Source organism: Tarenaya hassleriana, unplaced genomic scaffold (assembly GCF_000463585.1).
Source record: "Tarenaya hassleriana unplaced genomic scaffold, ASM46358v1 Cleome15, whole genome shotgun sequence".
In the NCBI taxonomy this organism is placed as follows: domain Eukaryota; kingdom Viridiplantae; phylum Streptophyta; class Magnoliopsida; order Brassicales; family Cleomaceae; genus Tarenaya; species Tarenaya hassleriana.
In genome coordinates this window covers 15,918-40,607 of record NW_010964923.1, presented here as the reverse complement: position 1 = coordinate 40,607, position 24,690 = coordinate 15,918, and the positions used below count along the sequence as shown (strand labels likewise).

The 24,690-nt window shown below is 39.6% G+C and overlaps 4 protein-coding genes and 1 pseudogene across 6 annotated transcripts in view; 2 read left to right on the top strand and 3 right to left on the bottom strand.

Moving 5' to 3' along the window:
• LOC104809073 (zinc finger CCCH domain-containing protein 40) overlaps window positions 1–4,075 on the bottom strand; it is a 4,842-nt gene extending 767 nt beyond the window's left edge. The window contains exons 1-12 of the mRNA XM_010534968.2: window positions 3,934–4,075; window positions 3,515–3,740; window positions 2,411–2,521; window positions 2,151–2,184; window positions 1,932–2,073; window positions 1,766–1,822; window positions 1,573–1,670; window positions 1,382–1,453; window positions 1,046–1,275; window positions 644–831; window positions 117–272; window positions 4–28 (exon numbers count right to left, since the gene is read on the bottom strand). Of these exons, the coding sequence (XP_010533270.2) occupies window positions 17–28; window positions 117–272; window positions 644–831; window positions 1,046–1,275; window positions 1,382–1,453; window positions 1,573–1,670; window positions 1,766–1,822; window positions 1,932–2,073; window positions 2,151–2,184; window positions 2,411–2,521; window positions 3,515–3,647 (1,233 nt within the window). The 5' untranslated portion in view covers window positions 3,648–3,740; window positions 3,934–4,075 and the 3' untranslated portion in view covers window positions 4–16. The remainder of the gene's footprint in view (window positions 1–3; window positions 29–116; window positions 273–643; window positions 832–1,045; window positions 1,276–1,381; window positions 1,454–1,572; window positions 1,671–1,765; window positions 1,823–1,931; window positions 2,074–2,150; window positions 2,185–2,410; window positions 2,522–3,514; window positions 3,741–3,933) is intronic.
• A 2,168-nt stretch (window positions 4,076–6,243) lies between these two features.
• On the bottom strand, window positions 6,244–7,654 carry LOC104809072 (UDP-glycosyltransferase 71B2-like). The gene has a single exon (XM_010534967.1). The coding sequence runs from the start codon at window positions 7,652–7,654 to the stop codon at window positions 6,245–6,247; it is 1,410 nt and encodes a 469-aa protein (XP_010533269.1). The 3' UTR covers window position 6,244.
• An 8,701-nt stretch (window positions 7,655–16,355) lies between these two features.
• Window positions 16,356–18,266, bottom strand: LOC104808495 (annotated as a pseudogene).
• On the top strand, window positions 17,762–20,305 carry LOC104808496 (APO protein 4, mitochondrial). 2 transcript variants are annotated; one of them, XM_010534181.1, is made up of 4 exons: window positions 17,762–17,849; window positions 18,629–18,689; window positions 19,013–19,323; window positions 19,427–20,305. In XM_010534181.1, exons 3-4 carry the CDS (start codon window positions 19,139–19,141, stop codon window positions 20,142–20,144), a joined length of 903 nt encoding a protein of 300 aa, XP_010532483.1. In that variant the 5' UTR covers window positions 17,762–17,849; window positions 18,629–18,689; window positions 19,013–19,138; the 3' UTR covers window positions 20,145–20,305. The 2 variants fall into 2 exon arrangements, with proteins under 2 accessions (XP_010532483.1, XP_010532481.1); XM_010534179.1 differs by lacking the exon at window positions 17,762–17,849 and having other exon boundaries at window positions 18,305–18,689.
• Window positions 20,306–23,336: 3,031 nt separating this feature from the next.
• The window catches only part of LOC104808494 (isocitrate lyase), a 3,583-nt gene continuing 2,229 nt past the window's right edge, over window positions 23,337–24,690 (top strand). For both annotated transcript variants that reach the window (XM_010534176.1, XM_010534177.1), the window contains exons 1-3: window positions 23,337–23,448; window positions 23,542–23,948; window positions 24,574–24,668. In XM_010534176.1, coding sequence (XP_010532478.1) covers window positions 23,419–23,448; window positions 23,542–23,948; window positions 24,574–24,668 — 532 coding nt within the window. In that variant the 5' untranslated portion in view covers window positions 23,337–23,418. The remainder of the gene's footprint in view (window positions 23,449–23,541; window positions 23,949–24,573; window positions 24,669–24,690) is intronic.

Below are 24,690 nucleotides of genomic sequence, written 5' to 3'. Positions count from 1 at the left end.
TATATATATATATATCCTAGCTTTCTTCCTGGAGCATTCAGATACCGATCTCAGAATCTAAAAACGACCAAAATCTCTCTAAAAAAACATCATCAAGAATATGAGAAAATCGGGACCTGTGAATGTGCACTGGAATCGCCTCTCGTTTTTTCTTCAGCGTTAGCTGCAACTGTTTTTGTTGCTTCGGGATTTTCCTCTTCGACTTCTGTCACTTCGTCAACTGCGTGAGCCGCCATGCTCGTTGGTGGCATTACCAGCCCCGACCCAGCTCCCTTTGTCTGCAAAATTACATATAGTTCAAACCTTTCTCGTGTCGGAATTGTCCCCTTTCTATAAAAGGGTACAAATTCTCATATCGATCAGACCGTGGAAGATTCAGAGAAAGGGTCGTTTCGAGGATCTACGACTCAAGATCAGTGTCTCAATCCCAATCTTATGGGGGCGTAAAGGAAGAAAATCATTGACTCAATCAATTATAATATTCGGTTGTATCATATCTATATAATTGCTTATAATCTGTAACAAATTTATTCCTTTTCCTTTGTAATCCCTTCGATGTAGCACCAATCTCTTGTATATATTATTACTCTACATCACAAATCAATACAAGAAGAGCATTATTCCTTTCATTAGGGTTGTAGGCAGAAGAAAACCTCCGACGTTTCCGTTTGTCTTCCTTGAGTGAGGGCTCATTGATCGCGTCTTCACTGACCCACCCTGTAGTTTCCTTTTCAGAACTCAATTTGGAATCATCCATAGTCCAACGAGAACGCCTGCTCAGCCTCGAATTCTCCACCTTTTCTTCTCCACCTCCAGTTAACATTGCTGAAGCTGGTAACATGATTAGCAACATTAAGAATGCAACACCAGAAATTGGTGATCACTCGTCTTACTCTACCTAACCTTGGATAATTTATAACTGCATATGAATGCTAAAAAGAAAAGTTCCATTTTCCACGAATGCACTGGTCTTGTGTAGATTGCCCATGATGTAATAGCTATGGAACATGTTAAAATGAAGATATAAAGATACAGAAAATTTTACCATCTTCAAGGGGTTCTTTAGGAGTAGCTTGATCCACCTGATGCCTTTTTCTGGTAAAGGAAGAAGCATTTTGCAACTCATCCTGAGCATCATGAGCAGTCCTCGGATGATGACTACCATTATTCTCTTCATTGTTCACAATATCAATCTCTGCATCCCTGTCGTTGCCTCCGTTTCCAGTAAGATATGTACTAAGTTGATTTCCCAATTTTTGGAGACGAGCTTGTGACCTTCAGGATTGGCAAAGCATATGTCATTGAATACAATGAATAGTCATTCTTGGCGCTTCTCCGACAAACACAAACTTAAAGAAAAGAAAGGAAAGAAGTTCCTTGCCTCTTTACATCTTCTTGTGCCCTCAAGAAACGATTATATTCTTTCACAAATTTCTTGACGCTCGAAGTAATCCTGACATTAGAAGGACACATTAGCGGAAGAGGACAAGCCTACAATGAATATTACGTCACACGATTTCAAGCAAATATCAAAATAAAAGAATTTACTGTAGCCAATAATGCAGTGACTACCTCCTACACTCTTCTTTCTCTCTTTCCAACTGGGTCTCGAGTTCCCGGATCCTAGAAGTAAGAATATCTGCCTCTTGGGCCTTCTCTTCAATGGAAGCCTTTGGAATAAAACATGCACCCATCCTCAGATAACGCTGATTTAGCTTAGTGAGCAAAACACAATCAAATGATCTATTGGAAAATAAAAGTTCACCCCAATTCGTAGTTTGTCGCTGCTAAGCATCTTAATATCCAGCTCTACTTCCTTTAACTGCACAGGGTAAGAGAGAGAGAGAGAGAGAGAGAGAGTAAAATTTACTGAAAAAAAATAGAACTACTTCCTCAACGGAAACCCGATCTTGCAAATAAACTTTTCAAACCTGCTCCTCTAGAACATTATTATAGCCAGGAAACTTATTTCTTTCATCTTCTGCCTGGTCATCAATCCTATTTCCAGCTCTCAAACCTCCAGCATAGTCACCTTGATCATCCAATTTCTGGTTCTCCCTGTAGTCTTTATCCCTGTAGCAACAGATATTAAAGCCCCATTTTTACAACAGAGAAAATAGAACCAAGAGAGAAACTTGAGGCAAGAATACCTTCGCTTCTCAAAAGGCCTGTTATCATCATGTCCTGCAATTTTGAATCACATAATCTTAAGAAAGGAAGAAAAACAGAGAGAATTACAGATAAACCCAGTTGTGTAATTGACCATGCATAGAATTCAAAAGCAGCAAAGTCAAAATGAGAAAGGATCGAAAAACAAGGAAAAGAAGCATGTAAACAAAACCTAATCAGCAACCAATGCAGAAATTGGGGGGGTGGGCGAGTCAAATTAAATATAAGGTGCAGGTTTTACCACTAAATCTTGGTAGCCCTCTTCCGTTTCTCCCAGAAGAATGTCTCCTCTCCAGAGAAAAACGTCTATCGAGTTTATCCCTCAAGTCATTATCAAGATTGTTCCGTCTAGCTGCAGCAAAAGAAAATAGACATTTCAGTAAAGGAGACAGGGGAATAGATACAAATCTGATTTCAAACAATCAAAATCATGCCGATTGAAAGGTATGGGGGCACAATCAAAGTTATGGTGCATTTCCAGTTCAATGGGATCATAACTAATGTCCTCTTCTTACCAGCAGTTGGAGAAAAACCACGTTTGAGCTTTAAATAAGTGATAAGTCACCGTATCTCATCGATAAATAAAAGTTTCCAGAGCTTCAGCATCAGGTTGGATGAGAGATAACAACATGCAATCTTCAAGAGCCACTTAATAACATAATCATAATCCACCAAAAACTGAAGTTCAATTTCTTCCAACGGAAACACCAGATGAACTGCATCTTTCTTGATCCAAAAAAACCCCTCTCTCGCGGAAGATATATAATGACAGAGATACCATAAGCTCCATGCGCAAAAATGGCAGCATGTAACTCGCAGAGTTTATAATAACGGACATTGATAAGTCGCCAAAACTTGGAGTCTGAGTGCCATGGATGAACGAGGAAGAATAAATAGCCCGTAAAACAAAACCCACGATTGATTTTCTTCAAAAAGAATGTGCTTTCATGTGAGCATTAAGAAAACCAATATAAAGTTCAGCATGAAAGACCAGCAGAGCCCACTCCAGCGAAAAAATATACTAAGCCTGTTCAGTTGATAATTTTCTGCAAATGGAACAGCCATACAGCCGGATAATTCCACTGAATCAGTTAGTTAATCAGCCAGTAATCTACACAGACATGGCCAAGCCCAAAGAAAACGTATGAACATCAACAATACAAACCAAAACTAAGATGAAGAAGCAGAAGATTAAACATATACACGAATCACATGCTCAATAAAAGGAAGTGAAACCCATCCTACTAATCCAAAATTCATGACTTTTGACACTGTCAAACAAGCTCTACAAGGCATGGGTCCTTCCATGATTCCAAAGCTTCAACCAAATTTGAAGGAAAATTACCTGAAAATGAAGAATCCCCAGGCCGCCTGAGCTCGGCAGATCCATGAGCAAACGTGCAATTCGGCCGCGAACATTGACCTCTCTTCTGGTAAAGTATGCATAGCTTCGTCTTGTACATACTCCTCCCAGACATTATTAACCGATGCAAATGGTTCCAGATAGTTCACCAGATCGAAATTCAAACCTTCTCCATCAAAATAGACAAACCAGTTTTTCGTTCCAATCACTGATACACAGGAACGAATCACAAAATACCTCTCGGAAGTTCAATCGTTTTGACTTCCAAACAAGCAAAAAAAGAAAATCATCTAGATGCCCATGAACGAGAGAAATCGCTAGCAAAGTACGCAACGAAAAGAGAGGGTTTCCGAAGATTCTCATTCACTAAAAAAAAAACCTCGGAAACATCGAAAACGAACCTCGTGGAACCAGAAAATTTCTTCAGACCCGTCTTCTCTATCACTTCATTTTCCTGCGTTTTCTCGGGAACCAAACGGCACAAGACGAAGGCAAGCCGAACGAACGCGATATCTCTAGGGAGCGAGCCTTGACATTTATATTTTTTTCGATTCTCCTCGAATATTTTTTTTTTTTGGAGCCGATAAAAAGAAGAAAAAAGGGCCCTAAGGTATTTGACCATTTTGCCCTCAGCCTTCGAACAATGAAAACGGCGTCGTATCAAGATTCTCTTTGGTTTCTCAGCGTGTGTGTATATATAGATCCAGCTGCCTTTGATTTCAGAAATGGTGAAGATTTTCAAACCACGAACTCATGCAGGATTGTTTTATCGATGTTTTTTTTTTCATAAAACTTTGAGTTTTCAACTTGTTTTCAATCAGAAAATGTGTAGTAACATCATTGTGATGTGTATATGTAAAGTTTGAATTTTTATTTGGGAGATCGTTTATGAATGTCATACATGAATGACCCTTGTTATATAGTTGAATAAATACTGCAAATTTCAATAAATTTGGTCAAATTCTGAAAATATTGCAGGGATCGAGGATACTCTACATTTGTCATTGTCTTTTACAAATAAGAAGGATATTAGAGTGACTATTTTAAGTTTTGAATGGTAGGAGTTTTTAGAATTTGTAGAACCTAAAAACAAAAAAAAACAGTTTTTATAAAATTACTTTTACTAAAAACTTGGAAAAAGCCATTTTAATGAAAAAATCAATGAAAAACCAAAAGCTAAAATAAAAGTCATCTCCATTCAAAGCCTTAGATTTCAGTTGGAAACTAAATGTATTCGGGTTCGGTTATTTCGATTATAACAAAATTACAACTATTCGGTTTTTACGTAAATTTCGGTTCTTCGGGTGATTGTTTTCCGGTTCGGTTCGCAAACTTCAGCGATTGCAAGAACATTGCGACAGGAATTGCCAGTCAGTCGTTCTCCATCACATTCAGATCCAGAATCCAATTCGTACAGAATTCTCTATTCAATAATCCACCTTATTCAGTCGATTATATTCAAAACTTTAATATGATTTCAAAGATTCAAAGAAAAAAAAAAGTGTATGGGGCGTTTCCAGGATCAAATGGCATCAAGAAAAAATCCAGAAGATCAGGATATACATTTTATATTTTTGTATGTATATATATATATATATATTGGTAATGGACGCTCATAATATGATTCCATACAAAAATATATATATTGAAAAATTTTTAAAAATAAATGGAGAAATTCACAGCCTCAGTGTGTGTAACAAAAAATTCAGATCATCGATTGGAAATCTCACTGAAATCCGCTAAGATTATTGTTCTATCATCACAGGCCCAAGACGACCTTACCTTCTCTAATAAAAATAAAAAAATATATTTTTTTAAGACAAGGGGGAATGCTCAGACAGCCAAGGGTTTGGTCTTCAACTTCTGGGGAAGAAACCCAGATCTGAAACTCTAGTCCACATTTCCATTTGTTCATCACCGCATTCCCTAAATCTCAATAAAAATAAATTGAAAAAAAAAACTTTGTTTTCACAAACCAAAAATTTTGAAGATGAATTACGAACAGAGAAAAAACAGCAAATCTTTCAGAAAGGCCTTCGAATTTCGAGAAGACGACGGGATTGAAACGAACATAAATATAGATAAACAGAGCAGAGAGGCTTATGGCAATGCAAAATTAGGGTTTTTTCCTCCGTCCCCTCTTTAGTTTAAGGCTGCACTCTTCAAAGGCTCAACATAAAAGAATATGGGCCGTATTTTGATTACGTTGGGCCATTAAATTTATCCATTGTAACTAGATTTGATATCGGCCCATTACCATTATTTATCTAGGGAAAATATACCAATATTTTTTACAAAAATTGTGAGAAAAAATTTGAAAAAAAAAAACAATATCAGATTGTTAGATATGCGGTCATTTAAAAAACTTAACAGATTCAAAAATAGCGATACATAATTGCATCTAAATTCATTTCCAAATATAAATTGAAAAGATATGGTTGAATAACTCAGATTCAAACGAATATAAATATTCGAACAATTGATAAAACCCCATGTGACAACCAAATCCCATCCTGTTTGAACGAAACATAATTTCATGAAGAAAAAAAAAATTCTGCCTGAAAACTTATGATAATGTTTTGTAGGAGAACTTTTAAAATTTTTGGGTACCTTTTTTAATATTATTATATTTCTCAGAAAATATAAATCATACTAAAGAAAATCCCAATAGCGGATATCCATATACTAAAAGATACTATGTAACGTAACAGTCTAAGATAGATTCTCCTCCGCATCTCGAATGAACTTCCCAAGTGCAGCGTGCGAAGATCCACCGTCCATAATCGCCACGTGGCACCTATCGCTAACTTCCTTTACCTTCCTCCTCACGTCACTATCCTGCGCCATCAAACACCTGATCCCTCTCTCGATCTCCTCCGCCGTCATGACATCCGCCTCCGCTGCCATGAAATCTCCCCGGAAGCTCATCCTGATCTCCACCGCCAAACGCAGTTCCTCCACCATCTCGAACGCGTTGAACTGTTGCTCCGCGTAGAGCGGCCACGTCGCGGTCGGGACGCCGAACCAGAGGCTCTCGAGTATCGAGTTCCATCCGCAGTGCGATACGAACCCTCCGATCGCCGGATTCGCTAGCACCTCCGTCTGTGGAGCCCATCCGATTATCTTCCCGATCGCCGACGTCCGATCCAGGAATCCCTCCGGCAGAATCTCGTCGAGGTTCGTGAAATCTCCGGTAGGTCCCATCGTCCCCTTCGGCGGCGCGCGGCGGAGGGACCAGAGGTATCGGTGGCCGCTTCGCTCGAGCGCGACGGCTATTTCTCTGGCTTGATCCTCACCGAAGCCTCCCATGCTCCCGAAGCAGAGGAACACCACAGATCTGGGCGGTTGCGAATCGAGCCACCGTAGGATCTCCGCTTTCTTCTCGCCGCCGGATTCTAGGCTGTCGTATTTTAGGTCTAAGAGTGGTCCCACAGCATATGCCGGAGGAGTCTCGCCGCCGGCGAGGAATCTCAGCGCTTGGGGCTCGAGCTCTTCAAACGTATTTACCAAAATACCCTTCGTTTCTCGGAATCTTCTGATTTGTCCCAACATAAGCGGGAGATAGCGATCGTTTAACATCGCCGAAGGGAAACACTTAGCCGGGAAAGGACGAGTTAGACTCGGCACGTCCAACTCGGTATCCGAGTCTCTGAACTCATCGACGTCGTATTCGCTCTCGTCGTAGAGACGCTGAACGTGGAAGCACAGCCCGAGAACCCCAGCGTTCGAGGTGTAGAAGACGTAACTCGGGACGCAGAGTTCGTTCGCGACGTCGATCATCGGCATACAGAACATGTCCATGACGACGCCGGCGAGTCGAGGCCCCGAACCGGGCCGAGTCGGGCCAGCGAGTTTGGCCAACGCAGCTTTCACCTTTGGCTTCTGGTTCTCGATGAAGGTGAACAAATTGTACATGGGAACGGAGGTTGGCTGGTCGTCGACGGAGATGACGTCATACCGGAGACGGTCATCAGACGCGGCGGAGATGTAGGAAGAAGAGGTGTTGTCGCCGTATAATGAAGGGATGATAACGACGGTTACTGACAGACGGTGGTCGCGGTCAACGAGGAGCTTCGCCAGCTCCACCGCTGATGGGAGATGGCCGGCTCCTGGAAATTCCATTTTCATGTCTTCCTTTTTTTTTTTTTTTTTTTTTTTTTTTGGGGTTCGAGTTTATGTACACTGTGGATGTGTACGAGGTGATAGGCTTCGTGGGTTTTTTTTTTGTCGTCGTGGACTGTTCCGTGACACCTCAGACGTCACGTGGCGAAATATAGTGTCACCACACATTAAGCTTTGACTCAACGAGACCTCTGATTTTCAACTTTCAACTTAAAAAAATCGTAATTTATTTACAACTACAGTCCACATCAAAGAATTTTGGATACCCCTAAGAGTATTTTGATATGGTTCGTTTATGTTTCGATTTGATTATTTTGATTTTAAAAAGTTATAATTATTGCGTTTTTATATTAAACTCTATCCTAATTCGATTTTATTTATTTTCAGATTTTCTTGATTATTTTTGTTCGATTAGTATTCGTTTTTAAAAAAAATATATTTTTTATATAAATCCGGCTGATTAGGATAATGTTATTTGATTTGGTTATTTGGTTAGGCACTGATACTGTCAACCTTCTTCAGTGGGCTTTTATCATAATTCGGACCTTACTGGGCTTTCGGGCCCAGCCCATTAGGCCCATATAATGAGTTCAGATTCTCTGGGTGTGCCATTTTGTCCGCTCGCCGTCGATCTTCTTCTTCGACGGTCACCGCTCGGGTATTTTTTGTTTGTTTCGTCGTAACTTTTGTTTTTTCCTCTTCGCAAGTTTTCTTCGGGAAATCCAGATACTTGTTTATCGTTGTGGTCGGTAACTAGTGGGTAAATCAGATACGATGTTGATATCGGTTCAAGTAGTTAAGATTCAGATGTTAAGTAAAGGAAGGAAATCATTGACTCAATCAATTAAAATATTCGGTTGTATCATATCTATATAATTACTTATAATCTGTAGATTATAACAAACTGATTCCCTTTCGTGCTATCAAGTGCTTGTCGTCACACGACTCTAATTTTTTTTTCGGCCTCCTATATCCCTTCTTCGACCTAGCCCCTTTCAATGGCGACTGAAAATAATTCCTCCAATGCTTCGACGAACGAGAACATCACACCATTTGACAGTGTCAATCCCCAAAACACGTTGATAAACGTGAACATCTCAAATGTCTCCAAGCTTACTGACATTGAACTATATCACTTGGAGTGTTCAAATTCGGGCTCTTCTCCAAGGTTACAACCTCGACAGTTTTCTCGACCCTACCTCTGCCCCATCGCCAACCACCACCACCAACAATGTGTCGGCTCCAAACCCTGCATACACTCCTTGGTTTCGGCAAGACAGGCTTGTCTTCTCGGCACTGCTTGGATCTGTCTTTGGATCCTGTCAAGCTTTAATAGCCTCGGCTTCTTCTTCTGGTGATGCATGGGTCATCCTTGCAACGACGTATGGTCGTTCTAGCCGAGACCACATCAAGCAAATCAAAGAACAGCTTCGTCGACACACAAAGGGATGAAATCTATCGATGAGTACATGCATTTCTACAAAGTCAAAAGTGATGAACTTGCCCTCCTTGGCAAATCGACGGACAATGAAGATCTTCTCGACTTGATTCTTGCTGGCCTTGGAGACGAATACAAGTCCATTAAAGATGTTGTTCAATCAAAGGATACTACAATCTCCTTTGTTGAATTACACGAGAAACTCATCAGTGTTGAAGTTGATATCCTCACACCATCTCTTGAGAACACCGAAGCTCTAGTCACTGCAAATGTTGTGCAGAACAAACCTCGATCATCATGGCGACACAATCCTCGGCCAACCTCTCAGGAAGCACGTCCCTCTCGATCATCGATCAACCCTCCACGAGGCTACCAAGGAGGTGCCAGATTTGTGGCATTCAGGGGCACAATGTGCGCTACTACCGTCGTCTCCAATCATCTGTTGGATTTCCAAATGCAATATCACCACCGACTTCTCGTAACAACAACTCCTGGCAACCGATGGCAAACCATGCAACCATCACTCCGTCGAATTCTCCTTGGCTTCTTGATTACGAGGCTTCTCATCATATCACCACCGATCTCCATAACCTATCTCTTCATGAACCCTACAATGGAGGTGATGAAGTGGTAATCGGTGATGGTACAGTGCTCACGATCGTACACACTGGTTCTATGTCTTTACCCTCCTCCTCTCGAAACTTCACTTTAAACCATGTTCTTCATGTTCCCAATATTCATAAAAACCTCATATCCATCAAAGTTAATCAACTTTGTTCCACTAACGAAGTCTCGGTTGAATTTTTCTCCGATCATTTTCAGGTGAAGGATCGCACAACCGGAGCAACAATGGTTCGAGGGCGGTCTAACCATGGTGTGTACGAATGGTCTTCCTTACCCAACACGTCAACTCTGTCTATCCTTCGTCGAGCTTTTCCCACGGTCAAAACATCCCTTTTTCAATGGCACCACCGCTTAGGTCATCCCTCAAGCGACATTCTTAATAAAATCGTGTCAAGTTTTTCTCTCCCTATGTCATCTAGATCGAGTCTATCGTTGTCTTGTGATTCATGCTTTATTAATAAAAGTCACAAACACTCTTTATATTGGTAATGGACGCTCATAATATGATTCCATACAAAAATATATATATTGAAAAATTTTTAAAAATAAATGGAGAAATTCACAGCCTCAGTGTGTGTAACAAAAAATTCAGATCATCGATTGGAAATCTCACTGAAATCCGCTAAGATTATTGTTCTATCATCACAGGCCCAAGACGACCTTACCTTCTCTAATAAAAATAAAAAAATATATTTTTTTAAGACAAGGGGGAATGCTCAGACAGCCAAGGGTTTGGTCTTCAACTTCTGGGGAAGAAACCCAGATCTGAAACTCTAGTCCACATTTCCATTTGTTCATCACCGCATTCCCTAAATCTCAATAAAAATAAATTGAAAAAAAAAACTTTGTTTTCACAAACCAAAAATTTTGAAGATGAATTACGAACAGAGAAAAAACAGCAAATCTTTCAGAAAGGCCTTCGAATTTCGAGAAGACGACGGGATTGAAACGAACATAAATATAGATAAACAGAGCAGAGAGGCTTATGGCAATGCAAAATTAGGGTTTTTTCCTCCGTCCCCTCTTTAGTTTAAGGCTGCACTCTTCAAAGGCTCAACATAAAAGAATATGGGCCGTCACTCTTTCTCAAACTCGACTTTATCTTCTTCTCGGCCACTCGAAATCTTGTTTTCCGATGTATGGACGTCTCCCGTATTGTCATTTGATGGTTTCAAATATTACATTATATTTGTTGATCATCATACACGATATACGTGGCTCTACCCTCTCAGAAAGAAATTCGACGTCCCTTAAGTATTTGTCAAGTTCAAAGCCCTAGTCGAAAACCGATTCCAAACCAAAATCATCTCCCTCTACTCGGATAATGGAGAGAGTACATTGCACTTAAACACTTCCTATCCTCTCATGGCATATCTCACTTCACCACACCACCACACACTCCCAAGCATAATGGGATTTCTAAGCGAAAGCATAGACATATCGTAGAGACAACCCTCACATTACTATCTCATGCGTCCATTCATATCACCTATTGGACTTTTGCAATCCCCACTTCAGTTGATTTAATCAACCGAATGCCAATTTCGGTTCTCGGCAACAACTCTCCGTATTATCATCTCCTTGGCTCCCATCCAAACTACTCTAAACTTAGAGCCTTCGGTTGTCTATGTTTTCCTTGGATTAGACCTTCACCAAACACAAATTAGAACCTAGATCTACTCCATGTGTGTTTATGGGTTATTCACTCACACAAAGTGCATTTCTTTGTCTAGAAGTTTCATCCTCTCGTCTTTATGTCTCCCGCCATGTCGACTTTGTTGAAACTGAGTTCCCATTTACACACATGGTCACCTCAACCAGTGTTGCCACCGCTATGCGATCCAACACCAACGCAAACATCGACTTCCTCTTCACAGCAACCACAACCACATGAAAGCTCTCTCACTCCACCACTGAACCCGAATCCACCACCAAACACCAACCCGAGCCTATCATCAACCTCCTCGAACACATCTCCTTCGCTACCTTCTCCACCACGAAACATTCACCCCATGACTACGAGATCCAAAAACAATATTGCCAAGCCCTCGACCAAACTCAGCCTTGTTACTCACCTCTCACCAAACCAAGACATGGAACCATCGTGTGCCTCGCAAGCACTAAAAGATCCTAAAGGAGACAAACCATGACCGAAGAATTCAATGCCTTGATTCATAATGGAACTTGGTCTCTTGTTCCATCGGACTCTTCATACAATTTGGTGGGTTGCAAATGGGTTTTCCGTATTAAGAGACTATCTAATGGTTCTCTTCACGGGTACAAGGCTCGCTTCGTCGCTAAAGGATTTCATCAATGCCCCGATTTAGATTACATGAAAACATATAGTCATGTCATCAAGCCGGCTACAATCCGAGTAATCATCAGTCTTGCGGTGAATAATGGATGGGATCTTCGTCAAATCGATGTTAATAATGCCTTCTTACAAGGCACTTTACATGAGGATGTTTACATGGTACAGCCACCGGGATTTATCGACCGTGATAGACCAACTGCAAACCTCGGAAAGCAATCTATGGCTTAAAACAAGTTCCAAGAGCTTGGTACACCGAACTTTGCACCTTTCTCAAGAATTCTGAATTTGTGAACTAATTATCCGACTCGTCCCTATTCATTTTTCGGCAACAAGGCATCATCATCTACTTGATCGTCTATGTTGACGATATCGTGATCACCGGAAATCATCCCAACGAGGTTCAAAGGTTCATCGTTTTTCACTAAAGGATCTTGGCAAGCTCTCTTTTTTTCTAGGTATTGAGGTCATGAGGACAAACTGTAGTGTACGTTTAACTCAACAACGTTACATCAAGGAACTACTATCTCGTCACAAAATGAGTGACGCTAAATCAGTCCCGACGCCTTTAGCCTCGACGACAACACTCTCTGCCAAGTCCGGTGTTCCTCTTCAAGATCCGGAAGAGTATCGTCAAGCATTAGGCGGGCTTCAATACCTATTACTCACAAGACCGGACATTGCATATGCCGTCAACAAACTTTCTCAATATATGCAATGTCCGACCGACATCCACTGGAAAGCTGTCAAAAGAATCCTCCGCTACATCACCGGAACAAGCTCCCTTGGTATTCTCTTTCGCAAAGCCTCGCCATCATGTCTCCATGCTTTTTCAGATGCAGATTGGGGAGGCGATCGCGATGACTTCGGTTTCCACGGGTGCTTATATTGTTTACTTGGGGCACAATCCAATCTCTTGGAGCTCGAAAAAGCAGCGGTTTATTGCCAAGTATTCGATAGAAGCAGAATACAAATCTGTGTCAACGACGACATCCGAGGTATGTTGGATTCAATCACTTCTCTCGAAACTTGGCATTCACCTCGATTCAACACCCGTCATTTACTCTGACAATGTGGGAGCCACGTACTTAGCAGCCAATCCAGTGTTTTATTCCCGAATGAAGCATACTGCGATTGACTATCATTATATAAGGAGTCTTGTCCAAGCAAAACAATTACGGGTTTCTCATGTCTCCTCATCCGATCAACTTGCTGACGGGCTCACCAAAGCACTACCGCGAACACGTTTCGAGGATCTACGACTCAAGATCAGTGTCTCAATCCCAATCTTATGGGGGCGTAAAGGAAGAAAATCATTGACTCAATCAATTATAATATTCGGTTGTATCATATCTATATAATTGCTTATAATCTGTAACAAATTTATTCCTTTTCCTTTGTAATCCCTTCGATGTAGCACCAATCTCTTGTATATATTATTACTCTACATCACAAATCAATACAAGAAGAGCATTATTCCTTTCATTAGGGTTCTTCTATTTGATCGCTTAGGGTTTCTTATCTGTCTCTTTTTCCGATTGTTGAATCGATATGGGTTTCATTACATCCAAAGCTAATCATAGTTTGGGATTTTGGATGATAGTGCAGAAGAAACAAAAGCCATAGTTCCGCTGCTCTTTCTTTAGTCAAGGAATTGAATCTGTGGTTCTTCATCATCTCCTAGATGTTTATGTCTTCGACTTCCTCACGTAGAAATAGTCTCAAAGACTCTGTTTTTAAACTAAATGCGTAACGAGTGGGCTCTGCCTCCGACAAGATCAGACAGAACACAACGTCTGCAAGAAGTCTTAACCACCACCGAAGTGCCAACGGCCGAAAAAGGTCTGGACATCACGCTATGGAGACACGATTCTGACACATACCGAGAGAGCTTCAGCACGAAGCAAACCTGGAAGCAGCTGAGAAAATCATCATCGGTAGTTCCGTGGGCAAAGACACTACGGTTCAAGCACACAATACCTAGGCATGCTTTTGTGCAGTGGTAAACGTTCCTGGACAGACTTCCGACAAAGAATAGATTGCATCGATGGGGAATTCAACCAATGACCCAGTGCCCGCTATGCACCATGGGCGGGAAGATGCACCAACACCTCTTCTTCGAATGCCTCTATAGCTTGGGACTATGGAAGCACTTTGCGGCCATGATTTGGCCTGAACCCCCTCTACAACTATCCCTTATACCCCGGTGGCTCGAAGGCGTGGGTCGCGAAAGACAACGACCAATGATTGTGAAAATCACACTCCAAACCGTGACTTACCTAGTTTGGCAAGAGCGGAATAACCGCATATTCAGATCCCAGGCCATGGACATCACAGTTACCCGACTCAAGCTTGATCGACTAGTGCGAAACATCATCCTTCCCAGCCCCAATGGAACGAAGCCGAGAGAGAATCTCCTGCTCCAAGCATGGGTTCACTTAACAAGAACCATCATGATAACCTCAAGTATGAAAAATGTTTTTTGAAAATGCTCTTGTGTAGTATTCATCTGCCATGAAAATTTTCTCCATTTTTGTTATGATGTATTAAAACCGCCGTGTAAGTTACTTTCTGATTTTTTGATTTAATAGATGCACATTTTAACAAAAAAAGAAAAGTTTAAACTTTTATTTGGGATGACCCTTGTTGTATAGTTGAATAAACACTGCCGGTTTCCGATAAATTCAGTCTTTCCCATCGCCTAATGGCTGAAAACAGTACAGAGATTGAGGCCACTCTACATAATAAAGTCAAAGCTCTGAATATATTTGTCTAATCCTTCACTTCACTTCTTTAAGTTCGCAAGTGACAACAATGGCTTCCTTCCTTCTCCCAAGCTTCAGAACATTCCGACAGCAACTGTTAGTGTCACTCTCCTTCACATTCGGATCCAGAATCCAATTCTCACAGAATTCTCAATTCATTAATCCACTGTATTCAAACATTAAATGTGGTTTCAAGGATTCAAAAGAGAGAGAAAAATAACAATACATAATTACATCTAAGTTGATTTCCAAATATAAATTGAAATGATATGGTTGAATAACTCAGATTCGAACGAATATAAATATTTAGTTGATTGATTTTTATAATAACTTCCAGAATTAAATATTATTTTTAAAGAATTTCTATAGTTGATTATTTTTTTGTTAATAATTATTTATTATAATGAATTTTAAGTATAAATTCTAGAGAAAATTTGCACCAGTATCCAAAAACGTCACGTCATTAGAAATCTATAGCTTTTCTTTCCTTCCTTTGCAAACTATACCTTTTAATAATTTTTTGACAAAAATACCCTTACTTTATTGTATAATTTCAATGTTGCCATTAAACATTTCAAAAAAATTACAACATAAAAAATATATATTTTATTCAGAAACTGTGTTATTTCGGAAAACTGTTTTTTCATCCGGAATAATTATTTTCATATATGAGAATCTGTTTTTATTTGGTTTAACTGTTTTTGTATACGAAAAAATAATTTTTTTTTATCAAGAAGAACTGTTTCTCGTCCGAAAAAATTATTTTTTCATTCGGGAAAGACTTTTTTTATCCGAAAGACATGTTTTTTATCCGAAAAAAATCTATTTTCGTCCGCGAGAATAACTTTTTTTTAGAGAATTGTTTTCATCGGGAAAAAATGTTTTTTATATGAAAAACAATTTTTTTTTATACGTGAGAACTATTTTTCATTCGAACAAAAAACGTACACTCCCGAACGAAAAACAACTCCCTCGAAAAAAACAGTTCGTCCGGACAAAAAAACAAACTTTTCCGAACGAAAACAGATTTTTCCGGACAAAAAACAATCCTCCCGGACAAAAAACAGTTCTCCCGGACAAAAAAAAAATTCTCCCGGATAAAAACAAACTCTCCCGAACAAAAACAGTTATCCTGGACAAAAACAATTCTTCCGGACAAAAAAACAGACTCTCCCGGACGAAAAACAGTTTTCCAGGATAAAAACAGACTCTCCCGGACGAAAAACAGTTCTACCGGACAAAAAATAGACTCTTCCGGATGAAAAACAGTTCTCTTGGATAAAAAACAGTTCTCCCGAATAAAAACAATCTCTCTCGGATAAAAAACAGCTCTCTTGGATTACACAGTTTCCAAAAAAATCTGCTTTTTATATTACACATTTTTTCGGGACGCTAAATGTCAATATTGAAATTATATAATAAAGTAAGGATACTTTTATCAAAAATTTATAAAAATGTATAGTTTACAAAGGTCATAACTAATTTATAAAAAGGTATAGTTTATAAAGTTTATAACTATAGTTTACAAATAAGATAATTATTATTTTTTTTGTTCTCGTTATATTTCTCAGAAAATATAAATCACACTAAAGAAAATCCCTGAACCACAGAAGCATATAGTAAAAGATATTACTCAAAATCTACGACAGATGATTCTCCTCCACGTATCGAATGAACTTCCCAAGTGCAGCATGCGAAGATCCGAAGATCCACCGTCCCTAAGCGCCACGTGGCACTTATCGCTAACCTCCTTTACCTTCTTCCTCACGTCACTATGCTGCGCCATCAAACACCTGATCCCTCTCGCGATCTCCTCCGCCGTCATGACCTCCGTCTCCGCCGCCATGAAATCTCCCCGGAAGCTCATCCTGATCTCCACCGCCAAACGTAGTTCTTCCACCATCTCGAACGCGTTGAACTGTTGCTCCGCGTAGAGCGGCCACGTCGCGGTCGGGACGCCGAACCAGAGGCTCTCGAGTATCGAGTTCCATCCGCAGTGCGACACAAAACCTCCGATCGCCGGATTCGCTAGCACCGCCGTCTGTGGGGCCCATCCGATGATCTTCCCGATCTCCGCTGTCCGATCCAGGAATCCCTCCGGCAGAATCTCGTCGAGGTTCGTGAATCCCCCGGTAGGTTCCATCGTACCCTTCGGCGGCGCGCGGCGGAGTGACCAGATGAATCGGTAGCCGCTTTGCTCGAGCGCGACGGCTATTTCTCTGGCTTGATCCTCATCGAAGCCTCCCATGCTCCCGAAGCAGAGGAACACCACAGATCTGGGCGGTTGCGAATCGAGCCACCGTAGGATCTCCATTTTCTTCTTGTCGCCGGAATCTTGGCCGTCGTATTTTAGGTCTAAGATTGGTCCCACCGCGAACGCCGGAGGAGTCTCGCCGCCGGCGAGGAACTTCAACGCATGGGGCTCGAGCTCTTCAAACGTATTTACCAAAATACCCTTTGTTTCTCGGAATCTTCTGATTTGTCCCAAGACAAGCGGGAGATAGCGTTCGCTTAACATCACTGAAGGGAAACACTTCGCCGGGAAAGAGCGAGTTAGACTCGGCACGTCCAACTCGGTATCCGAGTCTCTGAACTCGTGGACGTCGTATTTGCTCTCGTTGTAGAGACGCTGAACGTGGAAGCTCAGCCCGAGAAACCCAGCGTTCGAGGTATAGAAGATGTAACTCGGGACGCCGATCTCGTTCGCGACGTCGATCATCGCCGTACAGAACATGTCCACTACAAGGCCAGCGAGCCGAGGCACCGAATCGGGCCGAGTTGGATCAGCGAATTTGGCCAACGCAGCTTTCACCTTTTGCTTCTGGTTCTCGATGAAGGTGAACACATTATATACGGGGTCGGAGATCGGCTGGTCTTCGACGGAGATGACGTCATGCCGGATACGGTCACCATACGGGGCGGAGATGTAGGAAGAAGAAGTGTTGTCGCCGTAGGATGAAGGGATGATGACGACGGTGACTGAGAGACGGTGGTCGCGGTCAACGAGGAGCTTCGCCAGCTCCACCGCTGACCGGAGATGTCCGGCTCCTGAAAAAGGTACGAAGGCAAGCTCCATTTTCTTCATGTCTTCCATCTTTTTTTGGTTCGAGTTTATGGACACTGTGGATTTGTACGAAGTGATAGGGTTCGTCGTATGTTTTTTTTGGGTCGACTGTTCCGTGACACCTCATAAGTCACGTGGCGAAATATAGTATCACCATGCATTAAGCTTTGACTCAACAAGACCTTTGATTTTCAACTTTCAACTTTTTTTTTTTACAACTACAGTCCACATCAAAGAATTTTCGATACCCCTAAAAGTATAGAATTATTTGCAGTATTTGCTGCTTTTCAGTGGAGGATTCGGCATTTTTCTATAGGAAATTCAGCTTGTAGAGATGGTATTTTTGCTATATTTAGATTTGATTATTTTGGTTTAAAACAATTATAATTATTGCGTTTTTATATTAAACTCGATCCTATTTCGATTTTATCTATTTTCAGATTTTTTAATTATTTTTATTCGATTAGTACCCGTTTTAAAAAATATTTAATCATTCAATTTTTATATAAAATTCGGTTGATTAGGATAATGTTATTTGATTCGGTTATTTGGTGAGGCACCATGTCGTCAACCTTCTTCGTTGGGCTTTTATCATGATTCGTAAACTTACTGGGCTTTCGGGCGCAGCCCAGTAGGCCCATATAATGAGTTCAGGTCCTCTGTCCTCATTCTGTCCGCTCGCCGTCGATCTTCATCTTCGACGGGTCACCGCTCGCACATTTTTTTTTGTTTGTTAGTTTGGTCGTAACTTTTTTTTCTCTCTCTTCGCAAGTTTTCTTCGGAAATCCAGATACTTGTTCGTCTCTGTGGTCGGCAACTGGTGGGCAAATCAGGTACGATGATGATATCGGTTCGAGTAGTTAAGATTCAGATGTTAGGGTTCTTCTATTTGATCGCTTAGGGTCTCTTCTCTGTCTCTTTTTCCGATTGGAGAATCGATATGCTTTTCATTATATCCGAAGCTAATCAGAGTTTGGGATTTTGGATTGATAGTGCAGAAGGAACAAAAGCCATAGTTCCGCTGCTCTTTCTTTAGTCAAGGAGTTGAATCTGTGGTTCTTCATCATCTCCTAGATGTTTATGTCTTCGACTTCCTCACGTAGAAATACTCTCAAAGACTCTGTTTTTAAACTAAATGCTTAATTTGGGAATACAGGATTGAGGTTTCTCCTTCGTATGTGTTGCTGTGCTGATTCACTGCATTGCCTCTCTTAAGCTCGTATGGCGAATCTGAGATGAAGAGTGTGGAGAAAACTTGTTTCAAGAAGCTAGTTTCTCCATTATGCGTGGCTCAAATATCGACCTGAGAATACTCGGGACAATGATTCGAAAGAGGATCGAGGAACAAAGGAAGGACCACCCAATTCTCCACATGATTCCCGTTGCGAAAAAGGTCCTTGAAGCTAGAAGAGTTCTTATCCAAGGCGTCTCTTTGCTTCTTAAAGTTTTCCCCGTCTTGGCGTGCAAGTAAGTGAAATGTTCTTTCATGGATTTAGCTGCGGAATTCTTGTTTCTATGTGTGATGTGTGCTGCAAAATCGAACTGAATTGTGTAAGAGCATGACTTACAGATCATGCCCTGAAGTGTTTATCGGCAATGAGGGTCATCTGATTCAATCATGCCGTGGCTACTCGGGCTGTGGCGACAACCAGCTTCACGAATGGGGTCCAGGATCCATAAACGATATACTGGTCCCGGTGGAAGCCTATCATCTTCAAAAAATGTCTCGAGGTATTACCAAACACCATCAGAGGTTTGATCATGATCGTGTTCCTGCCGTTCTGGAACTATGTTGTCGAGCATGCGCCATCCAACACGAAGAAATCCTCGAACTTTCCAAAACTTCTGAGAAGAACCCGTATGTTTTCAATGAAGATCACCGTACTTTATCCGGGGAAAATCTCAGATACGTCGCTGAGGGAACTGTAATGGCATGGGAGACTGTAAGAGCTTGTGTGAAGAAACTATTGTGGGCATATCCCTCGAAAGTGTGCAGGCACTGCTCGGAGGTTCACATCGGACATAATGTTGGCGGTAAAGCTCGGCTATGCTGTGGATTGCAAGGAGGAATACACGTATGGGAAAATGCCCATGTGAACGATTTGGTACCCGAAAAACTTGTGTGGCACCGAAGACCTCAGGACCCGTCGGTTCTTCTGAACGAGTGTCGGGAATATTACGGCCATGCCCCTGCCGTCGTCAGCCTTTGCAGGCATGCCGGAGCCGTGGTTCCATCCAAATATTTGATCAGGATGAAGCCTAAAGGTTTATCTCATCCCTGTCACTAGAGAGTACAGAACGTGATACATTACCCATTGGAGCTGAATGTATGTAATGTATGGATGGATGGATGGACCGAATCCTAATGTTTCTCTAACAAAAAACCAAAGGGGAGCCCACATGTTTTAAAACTGAAACCCTAAAATTTTCTTCAGTATGGTGTTATATATGTCGTTGTGCCCACCAATCTGTTACACTTTCGTCCGTACAATTCTCACCAAATGGGCTTGCTTAAGAGGCCCAAAATGATTTATCTTAAGATTTTATCATATAGATGAGTTATATAATTCGTTTCTAATTATCTTATCACTAATAAATAACTGTAGTTACGTTTTGGTAAATTGTTTATGTAAACTATACCTACTTCCAGATGACAGAGAGAAGGTTCATAGTTACCTCATTTGTTGAAACCGTATCAGATCGATTTGATTGGTATTATATAAAAAATATCCTCTCTTTTCTGTTTTGATTTCAAATAATATATTTTTCCAAACTGTGATCCTCTGATCCATATGAAATAAAAGGGTAAAACCCCTAAAAAATCTCCAACTTGCAAAAATATATACAAATAAACCTTCAACTTGAAAAACTGTCATTCAATCCCCGAACTTATAACTTGTCACTTAATAAAACATCGAACTTGCAAATTATGTTGCTCTAATAAATCTTTGACCGCTTTGACCACAATTTCAAACGATCCAAAATCCACGTATTGACGGATTGCTGATGTCAATTTTTAAATTAAAATTGATAACGTGTATAAGGTGACATCAGCAATCCGTTAATACGTGGATTTCCGATCGTTTGAAATTGTGGTCAAACCGGTCAAAGATTTATTAGAACAATAATTTACAAGTTCGAGGTTTCATTCAGTGACAAGTTACAAGTTCGGGGATTGAATGATAGTATTTCAAGTTGAAGGTTTATTTGTATATATTTTTGCAAGTTGGAGGTTTTTTAGGGTTTTTACCGAAATAAAAATATAGTCTAATCATACGTTGATCTCATTAGTTATAAGGTTAAATTTACGATGGTCATACTGGTTCATATATTCATCTCTTACTTATCTTATTAATTATTTGATAAAACTATTATAGATTACTATGACTAATAAAACCAAATATTAATAGATTATATTTCTGACCATATGGATCATTAGAGTATTAGAGTGATGTTGAAATTAAAATAGGAAAGGTTGAGTATGGGTCGATTTGATTTTGTTATGAACGTTATAATAATTTATTAAAAAACGAAATTTATTTGGTTGGAATTATTATTGCGTGGGCATCTCGGGTTACTAAAAAAAAAGCCTTTTGCCTCTGGAGCCACATCGTTCTAATCTTAAGGGCCAAAGCCCATCCCTTTGGCACACCTTCCAATGTCCCCCATCTATATATAATATTAGTTTTATTTCTATAAAAACAAAATATATTTTTTTTAGACTCATCTTTTATTTTATTTTATTTTTCTCTCGTAAACTAAAATATTATCTGCTCAATCAACGTGACGCAATTCGGACAGAGTTTTTTGTCCACGTTCCGGTTGCATGCTGATCTAATCTTGGTGACGGTCCTAACGTCCATTTTTTGTTAATTGCTAATTGCAATGGTTAGATGCAAGGTTTTTTTTTTATTAACCCAATATTTTGTAACAAGATCCACATTAATCTTGAGATTGGGGTCAACAAAATGATTTAAAATATATTTTTTTCCGAAGTTCGAATTCGAGACGTAACAACCGTTTTACTCGTTTTACCGATTGAATTATCCAAATTTGGATGATTAGATATAAATTTTGGTTTGTATCTGAATATTTTATATCTGAAAAAGCTTTAGACTATATTTAATTTGTTGATTTTATTTGTATATGGATATCAAATAAATACATCATAAGGTTTTGGAAATACGAATTATATGAATTTATTCATGTTGTTTTTACATTTAGATAAAAAAAAAATAGTTCGGAATGATGTTATCGGTGTAATTTTTTCATATATTCCTTCTGTATATAATATGTTAACCGGTCCAAATATTACAAATCAATTGATGCATAGATTTTGGCAAATTTCTATAAAAAGAAAATCAGAAAACTGATAGCAACAAAATTGAAGATAGGATTGCCATCTCGGATTATAATATATGACTCCATTCAATGGCAAGATAGGGTTTATCTATTTTCCTCGGGAAACAAAAACTATATATATATATATACACACATCTTAATTTATCTAATTGTTGTAAATTAAATCGGCTGGTTACTGGTTTATTATTCCACATTAAACTACCGAAATCAAAAGGAATTAAATTTCTCAATGAAAAATCTACAAACACTTGTGAAAAACTAAATGTAATGTCGACTAAACTCCAGATATCGAATCGAGCATATGTTTCGTATTTATAGATGCATAAATAGATGAAATATACATTAATTAGTTAAAAAATATACATTAATTGAATTAAATTAACTTTGTTGTCTTGTTTCTGAAGAATCACGTTGCCACTTTCAGATTTACGACACGACATTGTTTTTGCCAATTTACTATCCACGTGTCATTTTGGCAGGTCACCACGTCGGATTAGAATTACTGACGTTCATATTTCGCTCTTAATTTTTTTGTCGGCGAAATTCGAAGTAATTTATGACATCAAATGTTTCTTTGTCAAATGTGATTATGCCTATAAAGTTTAGGATGAATTTTTAAGAATTATAAAATAAAATCTAGAATTGGAAAAATATGACTAAATGAAACATAAGTTTTTTTATTTTATTTTAAGTGCCTAAATTCATTTAAAATTGTGACTACTGTTCGATGAAGGAATTCGCAGATAGGTTGATATCTTAGTTGGATACCTAATTAATTTACATTTTATTCTAAAATTTTAAATTTTACATCTAATTAATTTAGACAATTTTTTACAGATTAATGACAATGAGCTTGAAAATATAATGACTTGGAAAATGTTAATATAATGAATAATGACATCATCGCATTATTCTGAAAAATGAAATAAAAAGACAACGAAAAAATGATGACTGTCAAGGATATAGTTCGGTTCTGTCGTAATAATTTCTCCCTAGATGCCGGAAATATTATTATTTTTGTTTTTTTAATCAATTTAAAATTATCAAATCCACATAAATATATTATTAATTACAATTCATAAATTTAGCGTGTATATATAAGGAGAAAGACAGGCGACGAGACCAAACGTGCTTGAACCTTCCTCAAAGGTTATCTCTAAGCTTCAAAGCTCAACCAAAAAAAAAAAAAAAGTTCAAGCCATGGTTGCATCTTTCTCTGTCCCCTCAATGGTAAGTACCCTCTTAATCTATTGTTATTGTGATTATTAATCGAATATCAGAGGATATAAATGGATAATTATGAGTAATATATATTGGTGTTAGATAATGGAAGAGGAAGGCAGGTATGAAGCCGAGGTGGCAGAGGTTCAGGCATGGTGGAACACGGAGAGGTTCAGGCTGACGAGGAGGCCGTACACGGCTCGGGACGTGGTGGCGCTGAGGGGGAACCTGAGGCAGGGCTACGGCTCGGACGAGATGGCTAAGAAGCTGTGGAGGACGCTGAGGAGCCACCAGGCCAATGGCACGGCCTCGAGGACTTTCGGAGCGTTGGACCCGGTCCAGGTGACCATGATGGCTAAGCACCTCGACTCCATCTACGTGTCCGGGTGGCAGTGCTCGTCCACTCACACGTCCACCAACGAGCCGGGCCCTGACCTCGCCGACTACCCTTACGACACCGTTCCCAACAAGGTCGAACACCTCTTCTTTGCTCAGCAGTATCATGACAGGTATATTTTCTCATTTCCTATTTCTTCTTCTTTTTTAAAAATAAATTGTTGAATATTATTTCCTTATTTATATTTATATTTTTTTGCTCCTTTTTGTTTGATTTGAGTTTTACATGCACACGTAGTATTTTGTCAACTTTTTTTTTTTTGCGAATCTTCTCGTATACACCTTTAATATTAAGCTATAATGCTATTACTATCTGTGATTAAAAAAAAAAAAACTAGACTTATTTTGGACCGACAAAAATTGTCTTAAAAAACACCTTTAGTATCAAGCTAGAATATAATTACTAATTAATGATCATTGGTAATCTTATTATTCAGTTATTAACTATAACGATGATTTCAACGTTAATATTATGTTATTATTCCCGTTGTTTGGTTTCATTGATCCTCACAAAATTAATTTATTCTGTCTGTTACACAAACCCACGAATCCAAGTATTATTATTTGATTAATCTCTTATAACAATTCACAAATACGATATATTCTATAATCATAGAACATACCTTGGAAAATCACGTGTGAAATATTCTCATTTTCTCTTGAAATAACGCAATCAGTAACGTATAATTACATATTTATTTTAATCTTTTTTGTTGTGTTTGAAAATCCAACCGACAGGAAACAAAGGGAGGCTAGGATGAGCATGAGCCGGGAAGAGAGGGCGAAGTCACCGTACGTTGACTACCTCAAGCCGATCATCGCCGACGGCGACACCGGCTTCGGCGGCACCCCCGC

Coding starts and splice junctions, on each gene's coding strand:
- LOC104808496 (XM_010534181.1), top strand. CDS start 19,139: ATGCGTGGCTCAAATATCGACCTGAGAATACTCGGGACAATGATTCGA. Junction 19,324..19,426: donor TTCCCCGTCTTGGCGTGCAA/GTAAGTGAAATG, acceptor CATGACTTACAG/ATCATGCCCTGAAGTGTTTA.
- LOC104809072 (XM_010534967.1), bottom strand. CDS start 7,654: ATGGAATTTCCAGGAGCCGGCCATCTCCCATCAGCGGTGGAGCTGGCG.